Genomic DNA, 22,188 nt, shown 5'->3' with positions numbered 1-22,188 from the left:
AGAGCGCCACCTGCCTTTTTGTTATGAGAAGTGGCTCTCACCAGCCATGTTATCCTTACAGCTCTAGGCTATGAAGGACATCCATGTAGGCTAAAGATCAGAGCATGAGAACACATGAAATGACCAAAAAGGGCCTGATCATTACACATACGTTCACCAAACTTATCAATCATCAGTAATCTATTACATTTATCAATCTGCCACCAAAGATTGCACCAATTATTTTCATCACCGATTAATCTGAAGATTAACTGATCAGAGTGTTTGTCTATAAAATGTTAGAAAAAGCAGAGTGTGCTGTTTTCTCTGTGCTGGGGAGGAGGTCATGTGACTCAGGTGTGTTTGGTGACACCTGAAACTGCTCCCAGGTGTTCACACTCTATCTGTCATTGTGTCATCCTGATTGTCCATTGTCTGTTGGTCTGTTCCACTTCCTGTCCGCCCTGAAGAGGGTTCCTCCTCGGCTGCTCCTCCTGAGGGTTCCTCCAGTTTTTCCCGGTCTGGATTGAGGCCCTCAGGATTGAGGTTGTTGGATGCTGAACAGATTTTGAAACACCTTGAAGAGCGTTTGTGATATCGGGCTCTATGAAAAAATCAGCTGACTTGAGTCTAGTTCAAATATTTCGGGGCGAGCTTGTTTTCTCTGCACCTTCCACACGTGACCTTTCACCGTGACCTTGCTGGCAGTCGTCCCCTCGGCGGTCCTCTGGGCGTCTTTTGAAAGTCAACAGTTCCCATAAAGCAGAAGCGCCCCGCCGCCCCTGGACTGAGCACACAAACAGCCGCTTATTCAGTGTCTTAAAAAGCAGCGGATTAAGGAATCGGGACGGTGAAAGGCCGCCGCGCAGCCCCGGACTCAGGAGTTAAGCGGCCATGAATGAGATGTGGCGACTCCAAAACAAAGCTACTGTGTCAGTCACGCAGGCCTGAGGGGAACGCTGACGTCACATCTGACAAAAGAGGGGACACTGAGGCAGTAAAACATCGTACGCCACCACCGCTTGTTTTCTCTCTTTGAGTCCTGCTTCTCCTCTCAAACACACACCAGAGCTGCTGCCAGCTCTTTTCTTTGTGTCCTGACAGAGAAAACAGACAGAAGCGTTTGCACTGTGTCTCGGTGGAGACCTACATTTGATCCATATTGGGTGAAATATCAGCTCTCTCTCCTCATGGGTGGCCTGGTTTGGCCAGAGGACACAGGACTGTGGACTCTCGTAGTGGTCTCCATGGGGATGAGCAGGACTTGAGGAGGTATCCGGCTTACTGGAAACGTGGTTTATTGTTGACTTTCAGGAATGGGGAGGGGGCTGCTGCTCTGCCTGAAGGGGGGTGGGGGGGTGGAGACGGAGTTCGCTGCAGCACTTCCTGGTAGCGTGAGCGTTGGCTCAGCGGGGTTTTACTTCATCGTCCCGCTCGCCTCATTGGTCAGGTGAGACCAACTGTGGCCGTGAACTCAAACCTCTACCTACAAGAGTGGTGGAAGAAGTATCAGGTGTATCCAGACACTTTACTGAAGTAAAAGTACATAAAAACACACACAGGTCCTGCATTCAAAATCCCACTCAAGTAACTGTACAGAAGTGTTATCAGCTGAATGTAATTCAAGTAGTAAAGGTAAAGTACTCTCCCCTCTGGATGACGTCTCATTATTCTAAACAGCAAAAAAGTTTATGGTGTACACATTCGTTCACGATGTTGCTAAATGAACTTTGTGTACTGACACAGGTACTAAAGTACATCATGAAAGTACAAAACTCCAAGCAGCTCGTCAAGTGTGCCTTCTGTTTCTGGTGGAATATCACATGTTGTGCTTTTTAGCTCCCTCTACTGGCCATGACCCTAATTACAGAACACACACACACACACACGCGCGCACACACACACACACACACACACACACACACACACACACTAATTGTTCACAGCCAAAAAACATTCAGTTATCAAATGTTTGACAAAACGTGTAAGAAAAATCAATATATTATGTATGAAAACTTTCTTCCTTCTTCCTTTTAACTGTCTGACGACCCCTCAGATTGGCCCTTTGGAGGGGCCCGACCCTACACTTTAAAGGCAGTACTTTTACCAAAACAGCACATTAATGTACTTGTACATTACGTAAAGGACCTGTATACTTGTATCATACAGTAAATGCAGCTGCCATGAAACTGCAGAGACAGCCTTTTTTTTTTTTTTTGATCAGCTGACCTCCGCTTCGTCACATGACATCCGTTTTCTCTATTTATGTTCCACAGACTCAGCCGAACTGGCACAGCACCATCAGACAGTTACAGAAAGAGTGTAAAACACGAGATTGGTTATTTTTTGTCTGCTTGTAGCCAAACAGCTGAAGGGAAAGGCGGGACGCACGCGGCCGAACTCCGTTAGATTAACGCGCCTTCCGTCGCTCTGCTCATGTGTTTCTGTGGAAGACGAGCGGCGCGATGACGGTTTGACAAGTTTAAATCTCACCGGAATAAGGGCTGTATTCTGCATTTAGTGTGTGCCGAGTTGACAAGTGGATCAGCCAATTGTCAGAAGTCTCACCTCTTTCTCTCTGAAGGTATGTAAATCAGCTCAGTGCTAAGGAAGTCTTAAATGTATTCTTTTCTTAATGGAGTTTGGTATTGTACGTTCTCATACAGAGAACGGATCAGAGCCAGAAGTGTTTCCCAAAGACAGTCAAGTGATATTACATGTGTGCAGAATGTGAAAGATAAAGTAGATTAACACCAATTTAACTTATTGCAGCAGTATTCAGAAACACCTTGAGAGCATAAAGCAGGTCAGAGGTCAAAGTCAGCTGCTGCACCACATGAGAAGGTGTAGCTGTAGGTGTTAGGAGGTTAGTGTGGGTGAGCAGCTGCAGTGATAAGACATCAGACAGCTTTGAACAGCAGTGGCCGGGTACTTCCAGACCACTTCCAGTAAATAAAAACGAAAGTACAACTGTCAGCCTTCAAAAGCTGATTTATTCCACATTTTCTATTCCTCTGGAACCAGCAGTGGAAGAAGTATTCAGATCCTTTATGAAAGTAAAAGTACTAACACCACACTGTGAAAGTACTTAAGTGTGTTTAAAGACAGTACTTGAGTAAATGTACTTACATTCCATCACAGGCAGAAACCACGACTGTTTGAACATAAAGACGTATTTGTTATGAAAAACTGTGTGATTGTATCGTCATAGAAATCAGTTTCACTCAGAGAAACTGGAACATTTCCTTGGTGCATCTTCTAACTTTACTCAAGTACTGTACTTAAATACTCATATGAGGTACTTATACTTTGGGCTTTATTTATTTACTTTGCATCGGATTAAAAATACTAAACGTGATGACTAAACAAACTGAGATGTAATATTCTCTGTTCAGATAAGATAAGGGGGAAATCCACAAGCTGTCCAGCAGAACGTAAAGTCATTGAAATGAACTCAGCTGCAACAATAAAGTGATGAGCTCATTAAGGCGTCACTAAGAGTCAATAACAGGACATGGAGCGCTCTGAAATGGGACTTCCTGTGTGACGAATACTGAAAGCAAAGTAGAAAACTGAATGCAGTACTTGTAACAGTACTTCTATGGGTTGTATTGGTACTTTTACTTGAGTAAAGGATCTGAAGACTTCTTCCACTCAGTGATGTCATCAAAGTCAATCAGCTCATTGATTAACCTCCTCATTTTTTCAGCCCTCGAGCGATGAAAGTGTAACAGAAAACAGACGATGAAGAGTTTATTTCTCCAAAATCTGCTGACGCTCACATGTGGCGTCGCTGATCCTGTAACAGACAGGAGCGTTTGATTTGTCCTGCTGTGTCTTCCAGTCTCCTGAAGCAGTCTCCACCCGCCCGCTGAGAGAGAAACATGCCGACCAACAAATCCGTGTCTGACGCCCCCATCACTCAGTTCATCAACTGCAGCATACTGAGAGACCACGAGCTGCAGAGGTGCAACACACACACACACACACACACACACACACACACACACACACACACAGTAATGAGCTGCTCTGTTTAAACTCTGTGTGTGTGTGTGTGTGTGTGTGTGTGTGTGTGTGTGTGTGTGTGTGTGTGTTTGCAGAGAGGACCTGTGGGTGCGTGACGGGAAGATTTTAGATCCAGAGAAGTTGTTCTTCGATGAGCAGGGTTACGCTGACAAACGTGTGGACTGTGAAGGCAGCATCGTCTCCCCGGGCTTTATCGATGTTCAGATCAATGGTACCACACACACACACACACACACACACACACACACACACACACACGCACACACAGACTCAGTGTGTGGATCAGTAGTTTGTCTGTCGCTCGTCTGTCACCGCCACGCCGTGCTGCCTTCAGGGTATTCAGAGCTAAATGTTTTGAAAGTAGAAACAGTGAGTTCATTCATCAGTGAGAAACTTCATCAGCTGCTGTTTTAATCTCTGATTCAGGGCTGCAGCTCACAGTCGTTTTCAGTCTCCATCAGTTTGTCAGTTATATCCTCAATTATCAATCAATCAATCAATCAATCAATCAATCCTCAATTAATCGATTACCAGTTGTTTATGACTGTGTTCCTGGTCAGTGGACAGTGACAGCTGTCCTCATCAGTCTGTCCTCGTCCTCCAGGAGGATACGGCATCGACTTCTCTCAGGCCTCAGAGGACGTCAACACTGGAGTCTCTTTAGTGGCCAAAAAGATCCTGGAGCACGGCGTGACGTCCTTCTGTCCCACGCTGGTCAGCTCTCCGCCTGCCGTCTACCACAAGGTACCCTGAACGCCTCGCGTCATGATCGGCTGTGCCGTGCACGGTGCAGCTTTTAAAACGCACTTTCTTGCTTTTGTCCATTTTTCGTATTTGTGAGATGAAGCTGCTCAACACAATCACAACATGTGTTTCAGGTTCTGCCTCAAGTCAAAGTTCACAACGGCGGCGCTCATGGAGCTGGAGTTCTCGGTAAGATTCACCAAAACCCTGTGATGCCCCAGTACAAGTCCAGTTCAGGGCTGAGCGCTGACGGTGTCGTATGCTGCCTGCTCTGAACAGCAGCAGTGTGTTCGTCCGTCTCTCGGTACTTCCTGTCTGTGGCTCTCAGCTGCGAGCTGATTGGTTCCTCCTGAAGACGTAAAGTTTTAAAAAACACCTCTCAAATATCTGTTTCCTGTTTAAAAATGTTTTTCGGGTTTTTGCTGCAGCAGAACAAAAAGTTTGACCTTCTCTGGGCGACTGTGTGCAGGTTTGCATCTGGAGGGTCCGTTCATCAGCGTGGACAAGAAGGGGGCTCACCTGGAGCAGTTCATCCGCTCCTTCACGCCTGAAGGCATCAAGGACCTGATGGAGGCCTACAGCAGCCTGGAAAACGTTGCCATCGTGACGCTGGCTCCTGAGCTGGCCTACAGCCAGTTGGTGGTGAGGGAGCTCTCCCAGAGAGGCGTCGTGGTGTCTTTAGGTGAGCGCACCAACTCGCCGCGGCGCCGATCGCTCTGTCCCTCTGTGGTCTGTCCATGGCTGACGGTCCTCCTGCTTCTCACTGTCTCCCTCTGCAGGTCACTCTGCGGCCAACCTGTCCCAGGCCGAGGCGGCCATTCAGCACGGAGCCTCCTTCATCACTCACCTCTTCAACGCCATGGGGCTCGTGAGTCCCTCCTCATCCTCCTTTAGACCCTGTATCTAGTGGTCTGAGAGAGCAGTTTTACCGCCGCCTCATGTTAGAGCCTGATGAGGTCGTTGCTGACGTGTTCCCAGCAGTCTCCACATCCTCAGTCGTCTTCATTACTGACACTGTCTTCTGTCCCCTCCTGTGTTGTGATCCAGTTCCACCATCGGGACCCTGGCATAGTGGGTCTGCTGACCAGCGATCAGGTCCCTAAAGGCAGGAAGGTCTACTACGGCATGATAGCTGATGGGATCCACACCAACCCTGCAGCCCTGCGGCTCGCCCACAGAGCCAACCCCTCAGGTCAGTGACGGTGGTGCAGGGTTGTTTTCACGGCAGCTTTGGCCGGCGGAAAGCCTGAACTAAGGTCCTGATGTCACTTCCTGTCCGACATAACTGTGATTCTAGCAATATGCTGAAGTTTAACTAGACTGTGGCGGATCCGGGATCCTCTGTGGACTCGTCTTTAGCTGCAGCGATCGCTTTGTTTGTTCTTCTGTGAGCACAGTTGGTGTTTCCAGCTGAAGACGAGCACTTTTTACAGACCAGTACACCCAGTAAGCCGTTTTCAGCTGGCGTTGTCTTTGTTCAGGCTTTTGGGTTTTTCTCGGGGTGCTCAGGGAGACCATAAAAATAGAAGAGGATGTCTGTCAGCAGCTCTCTTCACTTTCCCTCCATACTGTGCAGTTCATGACGCAGCAGAGCGGAAAACACTCAACACTCCACTTTCATTATAACAGTAACATGGAGCTTTGGACCAAACAAACATCCTGAAGGTGTCACTTTGGGCTCATTGTCACCACATTTTTCACTATTTTCACAATGTTTCCAAACAAACGATCGATCGATCGATGGAGAAAATGATCAGCAGATTGATCCAGAATGAAAAGAATCATTAGTTTGAGTTAAAATGAGCTCCACCTCAACCAACTCCAACAGGAACATCCTGCTGAGACATGAATGAGGAGACACAATGATCTACAGAGACCAGAGACAAGAGGACAACAGACACAGAGACACTTTACTGCAATGCAGTACTTTGACTGTGTGGGATTAGTAAGTAAAGGATCTAAATCCTTTGTTTGTATTCCAGGTTTGGTGTTGGTGACGGACGCCGTCCCAGTGATGGGTCTTCCTCCGGGTCGTCACACTCTGGGTCAGCAGGACATTGAGATTCAGGGTCTCGAGGCTCGCGTAGCAGGTCTGACCTTCTGTTCAAGTTTGAGAGTTAAACCAAGTGTGATGCATTTCTAGAGAGAAGACAAATATGTTTGTAGTGAGACTTTTATGGTCGACCTATAGAATGAGACGTTTTGTCCCCGTTCAGCCGATGAACTCTGCTGTCGTGTCCCTCTTTGCTTCAGGCTCGAAGACCCTCTGCGGCAGCATCGCCACGATGGACATGTGTGTGCGACACTTCAAACAGGCTTCAGGTGAGTTTGTCTCATTCGCTCTACTGATTCACATTTTACACGAGAACTTTCAGTTTTCTGTCCCGCAAAGAGCGATGTGAACGTGTGTGTGTGTGTGTGTGTGTGTGTGTGTGTGTGTGTGTGTGTGTGTGTGTGTGTGTTAACAGACTGCAGTGAAATCGACGCTCTGGAAGCCGCCTCCCTCCATCCTGCTGAGCTTCTGGGTATCACCCACAGGAAGGGAACCCTGGACTACGGCTCAGACGCAGGTCAGGTCATCATCATCATCATCGTCATCATCATCATCATCATCATCTCTGCAGCGCGCAGACGCTGATTGCTGTGAAGTCTTAATCATATTTAACGTGCACGTGTTTGACTCCACTGCAGACCTCGTTTTGCTCGACAGGGAGCTCAACGTCAGAGCCACTTACATCTCTGGAGAGGAGGTTTGGAGAAAAGGACCATAGAAGAAGAAGGCGCCCGCAGAGGGAACGTGCCCCGACCGCTGGGACCCACGGTGCCTTCAGGGGACGCTGTTTACCCCAGAACCACAATCTGTTCATCAGAGCGCACAGTTAGCTTTATCTTCAACTTCATGTTCAATCCGACACTTCGATCCGGCGACAAAACACAAAACAACAAAACAACAAATACCAAAAAGTACTGATTACTACTGAACTGTACTGCAAAAACTGGAAGTGAAAACACAATCAGCAACCACATTTCCCTTCAGCCTCAGCGGCACTTTTGATTTCAAGCACTTTAGAGAGACTTCATCGTCTCTGAGTGTTCGTCAGTCTAGTTGTACTAAACTCTGTGCATCGCCCATTAAAGTGTGTGTGTGTGATCGGCTGCAGTCAGATGAGACGCACTGAGGACGGATGGCGATCTGATCGGCCAGACCGCCTCCTGAGTGTAAACCCAGATGTCTTTTCAAAATCCTGCCCGCATGGGGCTTCATTTGTCCTGAAAAGGCCACCGTACAGAGGACAACCCTTTCAGATGTAGATGAGAACATTTCAAACGCTTCGTGGAGATCTAAGAAAAGCAGAGCTGAGTCCGTATTTCATCTGTGCACTAATGCTGTTTTCTGGATTTTAACGAGCTCACAGGAGCTCCACGTTTATCTTTTTGACTTTCTTTATGAAAACTGTACCTTTTGAACTGAAGAACCTTTGAATCAAGGATCAGCAGTGTGACTGTCATTAGATTTGAGGTGTTTTCTGGCTGTGAATGATGACGTGTTTTATGAAAGATGATGCACTTCCTGTAAAAGACAGGTTTTTATTGGCCTGCATCCAGATGCTTTACAGTTTATTTCAATGCCGTTAATATAGATGTGATTTAAAGGGAAACATTTTAATATTAAATCGATAAACCAGCTTTGAGTGAACGTTACTGTAATGATGTTTGTTCCTCTTCTGAGAAATGAACTTGTGTCGTTCAGGCTCTGCTGTGTTTCAGTGTTGAACCAGTTCAGCCTGTTCGTCACACTTCAAATATTCTGCACTCTGAAATCTCATAGAAATACTTCAGTAAAGTACAAGTACCTCAAAATTCTGCTTAAGTGCAGTATTTGAAAAAAATGCATTTAGTTACTTTCCACCACCTAAAGTTTTGAGGTACTTCAATTTCCTGTGAATTTATACTTCTACTGCACTACATTCAGAGGGAAATATTATACTTTTTACTCCATTACATTGATTCAGTAACTAATTACTAGTTACTCTAGATTCAGATTAATAATACTAAATATAACCAACAAATACTTCAATAAAACTTTATTGACCCTCAGGTTCACAAGCAATGAGAAGATACATAAATTAATATATAAAATAATTAAATTAGCCCCACATTTACCAGCTGCAACATGAGCGTGATGAACACATTAATGCATCATTAATCATACTCTAATAATAGAATGGAGATTACTGAAATGGTAAAATAAGTACTTTTAATAATACTTTTTGTTTAAGTAAAACTTCAAATGCAGGATTTTTACTTACTACCTTTCAAATGTGTCACAAAATTGATTTGAAAAACAAATCTGATTGGTTCGTCCCCTCGCCTGTCTCACTTGGGCGCGTGCCCACCTCAAAGGGTCTGTGGCCACGAGCCCGAGGGCACCGCGGCGCGTGCGACCGTTAGTGGCGGCAAAAAGAAACGGAAATAACGTTTATTGTCGTTGTTCAACAGGATAAAGGTAGGCTGTGAATATGATTTCTGTCTGTATGAACTGTTATCAGAGTCCAACATTCAGTATTTAGCACCTCAGATTATTTAGGAATTGGACAAAATTACAGTTTTTAACAAGCGACTTCCACAAAACAACCCACAGTTTATGAGTAACTTCGCTAATGTTGGAGATATTAATGAGCTAAAATTTTGTGGTGAGTCACTTTTACCGAATTAACGCAACAAATCCAGTGATTTATCAAAGAAACTTAGGTCGCGTTTTGCTGGCTAACTGCTAAATGTTCATTATTTTGCTGATAGCCAGACCAGCTCTGGGATTTCTAAGATTATATTTTAACAGTGCTGAGTCTCTGAAAAACCACTTACTGCAGTAAAACCTAGAAATTCAGCTCAGCGTTTAGAATAAAGTGCTGCTTGGTGATTTAAAGCAGCAATGATTCCTCAGGAAAACTTAAATTCATGTTTTACGAGGCGCACATGTGCCCGTAAACCGGCGACATTACTGCTACTTTTACACTGGAGTTTGGTGGAGGAAATGCCGCCGAGCTGACATGAGTCTGTGTCCAGCTTCACCGTCCTGAACCTTAACGGGGACAAGACGCTCATCTTGACCGGATCAGAGGTCGATTCGTCCCGGCTGCTGCCCCGCGTCCTGTCCTGAAAATGTCCCCGGAGGAAAGGAAACCTCGTCCAATGAAGGAGACCAGCGTCAAGCTACACGCAGTCAGCCACAGTCAGGCATGAGAGGGAAGTTACCTTCAAAATAAAAGCACCTGAACGGCTGTGCGTGCAGAGAAGGATCAAACATCCTCACAGAGCAAACCAAAGGCGGTTAATGTGAGTTTGGTCTGATATGAGATGAATTCAAGTGAATTCAGTTAAATTGATGAGTCGGCCTGTGTGAGCAAAAAGCACAAATTACTGCTTTCCTGAGCATTATTAGTGATGTTTCTGCTGATGGTTTCTCGTGGTGTTTATAATTAATGCATCAACAATAATAACTGATCGGTGGTGAAGGATGATTCATGGATATAATAAAGGTATGTTTTCATGTCTAAACAATAAGACTCAATCTATCAGTTGAACTTTTTTTATTACGTCAGCAGAACTATTGAAATGCACATCCATTTAATCCCATAAATTCATATTTAAATGAATTCACTTGTGATGTTGCATGGCCTCATATCAACCGTTAATTCTGACATAAATTTTAAAACCAGCAGAAACTTGGTGCCGTCTCGTTGTAGTGGATCAGAATCAGAAGTTCAAAATTAATAATTGTGTTTAACATGTTTCATTAAGACTTAAATCTGCCTCTCTTTCTTTATTATGGATTGTAGTTTGTATTTTTTGGCCATCAATACAGTGTTGTTGTTGTTTTTTTTATTTTATATATGAAAGTTGCTCGAAAATGTTGCAAACCGTGTTGGACAACAGGACTTTTATTTTGAATTTTTGGACAGGAAGTGTCAGGTATTCCCTGTGGCTTGACGGTGATGATGAGAGGAGAGCGGTGGTGACTGTGCATCTCGGCTTAAATTAAAGAGGATGCATGGAGCTCCCAGACGGCTGGAAGGCAGATTCATCCCCGTCTTGCACAGCGTGTCCGGTCTGCAGTCAGGTGAGTCCCGCCGTCCGCCGCGCTGCTGCTGCTGCTTTTCACGTCCTCATGCTGCTCTGCAGTCTCTCAGTCAGCCACCAGCTGTACTGCAGGTGCACCAGGTTACCAAAAGTCTATGTGAACTTCAGTATCAGCAGGGTTGCATCTGCATCGAGGTGCGGAGGAACTCACTTGCGTTCATGCGTTCTTTAATGCAAACCACACAAGGAGTATTTATTCGGTTTTAGTCCTTTAAATTTGGATTTTTAACCTTTTGATTGTCATTTTATCATCCAGAGACAAATAGAAGACACCCTGACAAACCAGACAGAAGGAGGCAAATGCTCTGACATGTGATTTTGTTTTCTAAAGACGTTGTAGTAGATTTTCAGTAGAGAAGATGCAGTTTGTCTTCAGGTGAGTGTGTCTGAATCACACACACATGAAGCTGGAGCTCTGAGCTTATCAGACAGATTTTAAGTCCTTGTTCAAGGACAAAACTGTGGAGCGAGCAGGGAGGGAGCTGAAGCAACCAGATACCAACAGAAGCGAGACATGACGTGTACATGTGTCTTGTGAATACTGTTCGTTTGCAGGTCGCTGACGCTGATTTGACACCGGTCGAGTGTAAATATCACACATGTTCAAACTAATCAGTGGAAAACAAGTCCTCAGGAGGTCTGCAGAGGTCTGTAGTGAAGATGAAGACAGATTTCACAGGATGAAGGTTCACATTTCATGAGTATGAAATTATATGATATCATTATGTTGTGATGGATGATAAATCATTCACCACCAGTACTTTAGTAGTACTTTAGTACTACTTTAGTATTATTTACCCTCGACCAACAGTTTAAAACCCAAACATACTCAGTTTAGTATGACATGACAAAGAAAACACGTCTTCATGATTTGAGAAGCTGCAATCGGACAATCCGACTCTGCCTCCTCCTTCAGGTCCCCTCCACCTGAGCCAGCAGCATCATGGGAGGTTCCACCTCCTCCCTTGTCGAGGAGGCTGAGAGCGATGCACCCCGGGGCGCAGCTCTGCCCCCCTCCCCTATCATGGGATGTCTGAGGAGCAGCCAAAGCACCTCCATCCCTCGGCAGCTCCCCAGACCCAGCAGGCACAGAGAGCGCAGGTAAGAGAGCAGCAGTGTTTGGGTCAGACGGCAACAAGTGAGGGCAGAGTGGAAACAGTCCAGGACCAGAACACCTTCAGCGTATCATGACGTCCTGAAGGAAAAAACATGGATGACACCAGATATTTCAGGGCTTCCCAGAGGAAATGTGTCAGCAGGGGTGCAAAGTGATCGATCAGTTTCTCACCTGAAGAGCTTCTTCTCACCTCACTATCAGGGAAGGCACCACACGGTTTAGACAATCTCACCACTCATGAAGTGCGTCATCGTTGCTGTGTGAAGCTTAACAAATCTAATATCTGATAGAAACTCTCAAATCTAACCTGACGTCAGGACGGCGCTTCTTATTCAGGTGTGGCGCTCCTTCTATGAAATGCTTCTGACATCTTAAGGCGTGTTCAGACTGAAAACTCCTCATTTGACCTCTGGACCGTTTACATACAGCCAATCTGCCAGCTGTACGGGCGTTAGCTGTTAGCTGGTTAGCACGTGTCTGTGCGTGTGTGTTCAGCTCAGCCTCTGACTGATCTCAGACTCCACTTTCTCGTGTTACTGCATGTTTCTGAAGCAGATTCAAGAAGCCGTGGGAGCAGTTCAAACAGCATCAGGATTTCACAGCTTCCTGCTCTTGAGCTTAGTTCTGTGTGTGAATTCAGAGCTTTTGCCTTCGGGCTCAGTTCTCTCTTCACTGCCAGCACTCGACTAATTAGCCTGTTTATCTCACGCGGCATCTTACCCGCTAAAAACAAGACCTCGAGGTACTTCAGTCCCTTCAGCTGGGACAGCAGCCTGCTCACAGCCACCATCCGCTGCCATTTCTGGGCTTTTGTAAAAGGTGCAAACACTCATCCTAACTGCCGCTCACTCGGATAACCAGCACAGCACACCCTGGAGGTCACAGTCAATTTGAGCCTCTGCAGCTCCATTATCAGGAAAAAGCAGAGATGCATTCCTGAGGTCACCAAAGCGTGCGCTCTCCACCGCTCGGCTGAGAGTCCGTCCATGGAAATCACCCAGAGAATTATCCCGACGCAGCTCTTATTCAGGTTACACGACACCTGAATGCATCGTATCAGCAGACGGCGGAGAGAAATAAGTCTCAGTACAAGTGACAGACGGGTTTTTAGATCTGTCTGCGATCCACAATTCAAAGCTTCTGGGTTTTGCTTCTCCAAATAAAGAATCCATTTATCCAAATAACTCAGGAAACCATATTCTCCACCTTCTCAAATCCAGTCAGTCAGTCTTCTGTCACACAGTTCTGTTTGTTTGTTAATTCTACGTACAGAAATTTGTGATTGTGATCATTTATTAATGTTGTAATGCCACATCTTTCACCTTAAATGTGACGCCTGGAGTCTTAATTTATATTCTACACTTGTGTGGGCATCCTGAGCTCGAGTATGTGCTCATGAATATTTCATAAACTGGTTGATGTAAAGTAAACCCCAGCCTTCCCCAGTTTTATTCTAATCTCCACTTACTAATAACCGCTGGACCCTCCTCTCATGTGCTGTCTGCATTCTGTCTCGTGTAAGTCTTCTTCTGCTGCCACGTTGTCCCAACCTCATCAGACTTGGTCCTAGCCGGAGTCAAGTTACTCTCTGACAGGAAATGTAACGCGACCAGGGAAATCCCTGATGGTTGAACTGTAGACGTAGTCTGGAGCTCTGCAGAGGGAATCCAGGTCCACGGATCGCTCACATGTCGCTCGATGCATAGAGATCAGAACGGACCAGAGGTGACGTCTGAAAAACGAAGCTGATGAAGTTTTGACAGGCAGCCGTCGTATCAGAGTGTCTCCAGCTGTTTCCAGATGCTAAATTCACAGCACTGCAGAGAAAAAATATTTATTTAATTATTTATTTCCGTCTTCTCAGCATCATCCAGGTGGAGGACGAGGTCCAGCTGAAAATAAGGAATCCAAATGCGTCTTTTCTGAAGCTGGAATGTGTTCGAACATGAACTTACTGTGTTTCTGAATGAAGTCATCAGTGCTGCACATTGATTTCTACTCCGTATAATTATTAATATCCTTTATCTATTCAGCACCTTCCAAAAGCAGGTTACAAAATCAAGAATAGAACACTAAACTCTCTAATTATCTAAAATCAGTCAGTCCAACACCTGGATCTCAGAGACACAAACCGTCCAGGTTGTGCTGGAAGTTTCAGGCGTGATGCCAGAGCTGCTCAGAGTGCAGCTCCTGAATGTGGGCCAGCCTCCACACAGATGTCCCACCGGCTCCTTCAGTCTAAATTTCCCCCTGGAAGCCACAGCACAGATAATCTGGGTCTGTTTTACAGTCGAGGCCTCTGAGCACAAGAAGGAACGTGAATCTTAGATGAATAACAGTGTTTTTGAACCAAATTCAGTGTGTTACAAAGGCCCGCACGCTGTAAACACACCGTAAGCTGCTCTTCTTGCCAGTGAAACGGCTGGAATAATTCAGGTGAGCAGGTAAGAGATCATCATGTGATGTAATCTACCAGTGTCTGAGAACAGTTTATGTGGTTATTGTAGTGCAGCTTTGTGTATCATTTCCATATTCATGCATTTTAATTTCCTCCTCCCAGCCACCACAGGGTATAGAGAAATGCAGGCGCTGCTAATGCACCCATTTCTATTTTCCCTCATCTTCCAGGCTTTTTCTCCCTTTGGGATTTTACAGTTACATAAAAGCAGAGTTCAGCTGAAGACACTTCTGATGTTTTTCACACTAAACTTGCTCTTAGCAGATATTTGTGTTTGTTATTATGATTGTGAATTTGACAGTTTTCCTGCCAAAGTGACAGGAAACACCCCAAACTGAAGCTGCCGTCCCTGAATGGCCCATCATAAACACAGAGATAATTATTTACCGCTCACATCTGGAACCAGTTCAAACAAAATACACAGCACTCTTCAGTCATGAGAGGAACTCATAAGACTTATTGACACCAAACCCGTGTTCCACCAGCACAGACAGGCTCTGAAGCCTCGAAGGAAATAAACGAAAACAAAACAAATGAAGTCAGAGAGGTAATATACCTATTAACATATTAAAATACTGTTAAGAATGTACACACACTGCAGTAATAATACACTACCACAAGATTTACAGTGTAAATGTAACAGAAGTGGAAGAATATGATGATATGTGACGATGGTGATGTGATAAGAATCAAATCCTCTCTGTGATTCTGAAGGATCCTGTTTTCTCTCCAGTTTCTCTTCTGGTTCGATGCCCCTGCAGAGGAGCCAGTGGGCTTGCGGCTGTTGTACCTTCCTCAACGCAGCCGGCGCCCCCCGCTGCTCCATCTGTGAGGCCCCTCGACGAAGGCCGGACACCCGCTGGATGTGGCACGGGGCCAGCAGGGAGGACAGTCGCTGGTCCTGCCCGCGCTGCACGCTGGCCAACTCTCCTGACAGCCTGGCCTGCTCTCTGTGTGGCTACACCGGAGCGCCGGACCCTCCCCGGGGGTCATCCGAAGACCAGCCCCGGCCCCAGCGCTCCAGCAGCTGCTCCGGCCCCCTGAGGCCGCCGTCGACCGAGCCGTGCAGGCAGCAAAGCAAAGAACAGCCCGAAGATGCAGATAAAAACAGGCTGACGTGGGATTGTTTGAGGTGCACGCTGCAGAACACCCCTACCTCCATGTCCTGCTCTGCCTGTGGCGGACCCCGCAAACTGTCTCTCCCCCAAATCCCTGCCGACGCCTTGCTCGTGCCTGAAGTCTGCGACCAAACGGGAGTACGACAGCCAGAGCCTGCGGCGGGGGCGCTGTCCCTTTCCATATCCACACGAGGAGAGTGTTTACCGGTGGAGGCTTCATATCCACACACAAGCTCCTCAGCGCTCGCCGCAGCAGCTTCAGGTCATAACAACCCCGTGCCCTGCAGTCGGCGAGAGGTGCCCCCGCCAGATGTTTGCCTCAGTCAGACACATAACTTAAGTCCGTCTCCGTCAATGCTCGCCATTTCACATCTGTCCTCCCAACCAGAGCTCCTGCCCAGCAGACGGCTCAGCACCCTGAAGGAGGAAATGTCGCCGCTGTCGCCTGCACCGGAGGCCTCTGCATCGTTTCCAGCAGGTGTCGTCCCCGTTAAGCGGGCAGAGGAGTGGTCATGTCCGGCGTGCACCCTCATTAACAAGGTCAAAGCCAAACACTGCCTGGCCTGCCACACTCCTCAGCAACACGTCACACAGCTTAAACCAGCGCTGTCCCCAAAGAGGAAGGAGAGCATGCTGGTGGAGGTGCTGCGACAGACTGACGAAGGAGAGGCCAAAGAGCTGTGGGAGAACATCGTCAGCTTCTGCAGAGAGGTTTGTATGCGGCTCAGGCTCAGTCAGAGAACTTTCCACTCAAACGTTGGTCTTTCTGGTTTCTTCACTGTGATGTTTGAGCTTCATTCTGCAGAACGATGTTTTTCATCTGCTGAAGGAGCGAAGCTGCTCTGAACTCACCTTGAGTCTTAACACCTGGTCTGCTCTATTTCTGCTGTTTTTGTTGAACCTTTATTTGACCTGAAAAGCCTCATGGAGACTAAAATCTCTTCTTCAACAGTTCCAGTCAGCCACGAGCAACAAAGAGTTCCAGACAAACATCATAAGACGAAAACACAAAATCAGCATTAAACTGAAGAGCAATGCTAAAAATCATGAGTAACATATAATGCAATCGGATTTCCTCTTTCCCAGAACACGGTGACGTTTGTGGACGACAGCTTCCCTCCTGGTCCAAAGTCTGTCGGCTTCCCGGTGGACGACAGCGTCCAACATCGGGTCAAAAAGTGGCTTCGTCCTCAAGAGATCAACTGCTGCAACGTGAGAGACCGAGTGGTGAAGTGGTCTGTTTTCCGCATGCCCCGCCCATCTGACATCCTGCAGGGGCTTCTGGGTAACTGCTGGTGAGCCGACTCAACCCCATTAAAGCACAGAATGCACACGGTCACTGCTGCATCCTCACATACTGCACCACCTGCATGAGCTCGTGCTTAGAGCAGAGGGTGGTGAAGGCGTGAGACATCCAGCTCCAGATCAGGAAACCTGTGCTCAAACGTTTGCAGCTGTTGTCCTTTAAACTCTGCGTCTGCCTGCCTCAATGCTTTGGAGAGCAGGTTCCTGAGCGCCTTGGCGGTTCTGGCTGAACGTCCCGAGCTGGTGGAGAAGGTGATGGTGACCCGCTCGCTGTGCGCAGAAGGAGCCTATCAGGTGCGTCTCTGCAAAGACGGCTCGTGGACCACAGTGCTGGTGGACGACATGCTGCCGTGCGACGAGAACGGCCACCTCCTCTTCTCTCAGGTGAAACATTCAGCCCCAAACGCTCGACTGTCAGTCTGTCCACAGCATGTTCAGCCGGCGGCTGGGGGGGGGGGGGCCGCACCGAACCACCTCCCGTGTTTACCTTATTGGCTGCTGCTCTGATTATTGTGTAGACGACAATCTGTTTGAGGTCTAAGTGTGACTTTAGGCCACAGGCTGCAGCTGAAAACACTCGACCGCTTGTCTTTGGGTGTTTCGTCTGTGTCCTTTCTTCATCAGATGTTCCTCTGTCCGTCACCAGAGATGATTTTTAATCTGTGGTACAGGAGATAATTACTTAACTATTAATTCTTCTAATCCTTTTTCCTCGTTTTCCCTCTCCAGGCCCAGCGGAAGCAGCTCTGGGTGGCTCTGATTGAAAAAGCCCTGGCCAAGCTCCACGGTTCCTACTTTGCTTTGCAGGCAGGTCGTGCTATCGAGGGCCTGTCCACGCTGACCGGGGCCCCCTGTGAGTCGCTGGCCCTCCAGGTCAGCGCCACCAACCCGAAGGAAGAGCCCATCGACACAGACCTCATCTGGGCCAAAATGCTGAGCTCCAAAGAAGCGGGGTGAGTGTCAGGAGACGCTCTGGGAGACTTTTTAATCTTAATCTGTTCAGAAATGAATCCAAACTCTTCTCTGTGCTGCCAGTTTCCTGATGGGGGCATCCTGTGGAGGAGGCAACATGAAGGTGGATGACTCGGAGTACGAGTCCCTGGGTTTACGTCCACGACACGCGTACTCTGTCCTCGACGTGAGAGACGTCGCCGGTCACAGGTTTGTGAACAAGGTTGAACTTTCCCAGGAAACGTTCGGGCTGAGTAAACGTCACGTAAATCTTCAGATCAAAACCACAACAGTTTGGGCTTTAAGGAGCAAATGGATTAGCTCCAGAGGTGGATTATGCTGCAGGGGAAGTTGAAGCTTTTTCTGCTGTAAAATGTTGGAATCCATTCTGAAAGATTTGAAGCTGAAGGCAGCCTCTGCTCCCCATCAATGAAGGAAACACAAACTTTAAACTTAATCTCAGGTGCCAATCCAGTGCCAGGGCTGTTTTCCTACATTTTAAATCTGGTGAAAGCTGCCTGACAGGTGGACCGACTGGATCAACCTGAGGCTGTAACTCCTTAACTGTCAGGGGAAAACTCACACACCTTTGCTCTGTTTCGGCTCATACAGTCTGTATGTTGAGATTTAATCGTCATATTTAGCTTGGAACATCTGCTTCCTGCTTCAGATTACTGCAGCTGAGGAACCCGTGGGGTCGCTTCTCCTGGACTGGACCCTGGGCGGACGACTGGCCAAACTGGCCTGCACACCTGAAGAGGGAGCTGTGCGCCCAGCGAGCCGAGGACGGCCTGTTCTGGATGGACTTCTGGGATTTCATCAGGTAGATCAGGAGTTAACGAAGAAGCTTCTACAGTTTGAGGCTTCAGTGTGATCGCTCACTTTAGTCCGACACAAAACTTTATTAATTCATCAGTCACAAAAGGAAATGCAAGAAACTCTTTGCATCTACTCGATGAAGTTGTAACAAAGGAAACCATGAAGTCCTGTGTTGCATACGTGTGTGTGTGTGTGTGTGTGTGTGTTTATGCGTCCACACATGTCTGTGAGTGTGTGTTTGACCCCGGCAGGTACTTTGACTCAGTGGATATCTGTAAGATTCATTCAGACTGGCAGGAGGTTCGAGTCGCGGGCGTTTTCCCCCGAGGAGCCGACGTCCCGGTGACGGCGGTGTCCATCACGGTGCTGGAGAGAACGGCCGTGGAGCTGGCTTTATTCCAGCAGGGCAGCAGGTAGGACGCCGTCCCAACGTTCAGCACTAATCTTCAGTGTACAAACGCTGAGCAGTCCGAGCGGTGTATGTACACCAGGCAGTAAAAACATGCAGGTCCATGTATAAAGTGTCCTCTTCTCCGGTGTCCTCAGGCGATGGGACACTGCGGAGAGCCACCTGCTGGATTTGTGTGTGCTGGTGTTTCGGGTCTCTTACGACAGCTCAGGTACTCTGGCGCTGGGCCGCCTGCTGGCTCACAGCCGGCGCTCGGTGAGGAGGTTTGTGGGCTGCGACGTCATGCTGGAGCCCGGCGAGTACGCCGTGCTGTGCTGCGCTTTTAACCACTGGCACACGGCAGCGACGGAGGGGACAAGTAAGAACTCCAACATCAGGCTGCTTTTCAAGATTAACGCCTGTTTTTAACTTGTTTGTTTCTTATACTGAAAAATGAACACTCAGAACTAAAATGGTTTGCAGATCTTATTCAGATCTCTTCATAAGTCACTGCTGTGTCTCTCCAGTGAGCGGCAGCAGATCAGAGGTGCCTGCTTACGTGCTGGCAGTCTACAGCTCCAGACTAGTGATGGTGGAGCAGGTAACGGCCTGCAACACCACCATCGCTGACGCCATCATCCAACTGACGGAAACTAAAGGGGAGAGACACGAGGTAAGGCTGCGTTCACTCAGTCCAGGTCGGTTTATGGAACCACAGGTGACTGAGTTCAGGAGGCACAGGTTACAGCTGTGGTTTGATGGCAAAATCCTGCTGATAAAAGTGTTGATGAGGAGCTCCTGAACGCATCACAAGAGCCCTTTTGAATGGGTTTGTCCTCTCTGTGTGTATTCGCTCTAAATAATGGATTTTGTCAGGAGAAAAAAGATTTTAAAACACTGCTGTGTGAAGTAAAATCACTGCCAATTTGATTAATATGTTACATTAAATTCCACTGGAGTTTGCATAATTAGTGCTTTTACTTTTGATAAGTACATTTGCTGATAATGACTCATCTTTTACTAAGTAACGTGTTTTCACAGTGTGGTAGTAGTACTTTTACTGCAGTAAAGGATCTGAATACTCCTTCCACCCCTGATGTCAGGGTCGAGAGGGGATGACATGTTACTACCTGACCCACGGCTGGGCGGGGCTCATCGTCATGGTGGAAAACAGACACCCCAGGCATCACCTCCACGTGTCATGTGACTGCAGCGACAGCTTCAACGTGGTGTCGACGCGCAGCAGCCTCAAAGCCATCGACAGCATCCCTCCTCTGCACAGGTTCACTGCCGCACAGTCACACGGACGCCTTCTCAAATATGAAAACTCTCTAATGCCTGTTTCATAATGTTATCAAGCCAAACTGGATGTGATGAGGCGTCTTCTCTCTCAGACAGGTGCTTGTGGTTTTGTCTCAGCTGGAGGGAAATGCCGGATTCTCCATCACACACCGGCTGGCTCATCGTAAGGCCGTTCAGGCGTCTCTGGGAAACTGGAGTCCCTCGAAGGCAACACACAGTCCCACTCTGAGCCCCGAGACGGCAGGTCTGCATCAGCCTCGACCCCTCTGACAGGGAAGGGCCCCAAGAGTCAGAGCAGCTGGGAGGCCCAACACATTAGGAGCTACTCGTGTTCGTCTGTCTCTCATTTGACTGTTGCTTTGGTGGAAAATGGGCACATTTTCTATAAATGCTGGACTATTGTGCAAAGAGACGATCGTATTTAATGAGCAGGCTGAGTGCTGTTTGCAAGAGTCAGAGCTCCTCTGAGACACAAACCATCTCACTGCTTCAGTTTAACCCCAGTGGACACGGTGGACTGAAGACAGTAGAGACGAGTAACAGTCTGATCCACTGTCAACTCCAGAGGGGCCGTTTCTGTGGCCGACAACTTCTATTTTATCAAAAGTTAAATTTCCATTTCACTTCATCGACGTTGTTGAAGAAATTCAGGCATCAGCTTATTGAGTGTTATTGTTAAGATGTTGATTCTGCCAGCAGCGAGTGTCTGGACTCAGTGTGTCCCTGCAGGACGGACGATTCATCAGCACACCGAGCTCAACGGGTCTGTAGATAAACACCAGTTATTTGCTAATTCACAGAATTAATAAGAAAACAAGTGATGGACAGCGTCAGGCAGCTCACTCACATTTGGTAGAACGTTACAAAGCAGCTGATCTGCATAGATTATCACACGTTGAGCTGTTTGACCCTATTTTTTATTAAAGCACGTCATTTTTCTCACCTCCATCTGCAGGCACTTCAAATCAGGCTTTTATTTTCCATAACAGACCTGGATGATTTCCTGGTTCTCACTTCAGATTTTATTTGTCTTGGAAAACGAGCGCTTGGCCAGTATTTTAGAATTCACTGGATTAGAAAAATAAAGTTGTGCACAGATCTAACGAAAGCTGAGCGAAGAGAAAATCTCTAAAACAGATTAAGTGGACGTGGACTCGTGGCGCTGACGACGCTCACAGTCTGTGGTCAAACGTCCCAGTTTGTTTGCTCGGGCACAGAAACCAGACGGCAGCTCGACACCAGAACAGCAGGTTTGTGTGACCTGAGCCTGGAAGTGAAAGAGTGAGATGGTTGGTTTGTGTCTTCAGAGCAGCTCTGCCTCCAGCCACAAACTGAAGCTACACATTCCTCCACAAACACACGTAGAGCAGATCTCATGAGTGAACACGTGATGCACTTTATATTTTACACATTTCAGATCACAGGCTGGTCTTCAGGTCCAAACCGTCTTAATTGCACTGGTGATAGTTAACTTAGTAGTGTGTGAACCGGCTGCCAAGAATATTCCCAGGAGCATCGCAGACATGCTGCTCAGTATTATTCAGTGTGAATCCTCGACAGTCGAACTTGTAGGATGATTAAATAAAGTCTTAGTTTTAGGGTGAACACTCGCTGTGTGAAAGCATTAGCACTTTACCAACTTCAAACTATGCTGGATTCTCGTCTTTTCCTTTTAGAGGAGCTGTTTTAAAATTGCACAGAGGAGAAAAATGTTTTGTGTCTATTAATCCAAACCACCCTCATATTGTTAGACAACATATAAACTATGCAAATGTTTGAAGGTTAAGATGCTTCGTCAATAAAAACATGTACAGCTCTTTATCTGAGGCTCGTCTGG

The 22,188-nt window shown here is 47.1% G+C and overlaps 2 protein-coding genes across 2 annotated transcripts; both read left to right on the top strand.

Annotated features, from left to right (window-relative positions):
• Positions 1-2,224: 2,224 nt before the first annotated feature.
• Positions 2,225-8,439, top strand: amdhd2 (amidohydrolase domain containing 2). Its single transcript, XM_076751592.1, has 12 exons — positions 2,225-2,563; positions 3,824-3,946; positions 4,083-4,219; positions 4,613-4,752; positions 4,887-4,941; positions 5,222-5,434; positions 5,532-5,620; positions 5,800-5,944; positions 6,735-6,842; positions 7,006-7,074; positions 7,221-7,322; positions 7,444-8,439. Exons 2-12 carry the CDS (start codon positions 3,864-3,866, stop codon positions 7,521-7,523), a joined length of 1,221 nt encoding a protein of 406 aa, XP_076607707.1. The 5' UTR covers positions 2,225-2,563; positions 3,824-3,863; the 3' UTR covers positions 7,524-8,439.
• A 2,316-nt stretch (positions 8,440-10,755) lies between these two features.
• On the top strand, positions 10,756-22,171 carry LOC143333692 (calpain-15-like). Its single transcript, XM_076751888.1, has 13 exons — positions 10,756-10,873; positions 11,810-11,994; positions 15,202-16,297; positions 16,673-16,881; positions 17,092-17,275; positions 17,621-17,844; positions 17,927-18,052; positions 18,513-18,665; positions 18,913-19,074; positions 19,208-19,428; positions 19,577-19,722; positions 20,153-20,331; positions 20,444-22,171. Exons 2-13 carry the CDS (start codon positions 11,837-11,839, stop codon positions 20,619-20,621), a joined length of 3,036 nt encoding a protein of 1,011 aa, XP_076608003.1. The 5' UTR covers positions 10,756-10,873; positions 11,810-11,836; the 3' UTR covers positions 20,622-22,171.
• The last annotated feature ends 17 nt before the right edge of the window (positions 22,172-22,188 follow it).

This window comes from Chaetodon auriga, chromosome 16 (assembly GCF_051107435.1).
Source record: "Chaetodon auriga isolate fChaAug3 chromosome 16, fChaAug3.hap1, whole genome shotgun sequence".
NCBI lineage: Eukaryota > Metazoa > Chordata > Actinopteri > Chaetodontiformes > Chaetodontidae > Chaetodon > Chaetodon auriga.
This window is presented reverse-complemented; position numbering and strand designations above follow the sequence as displayed.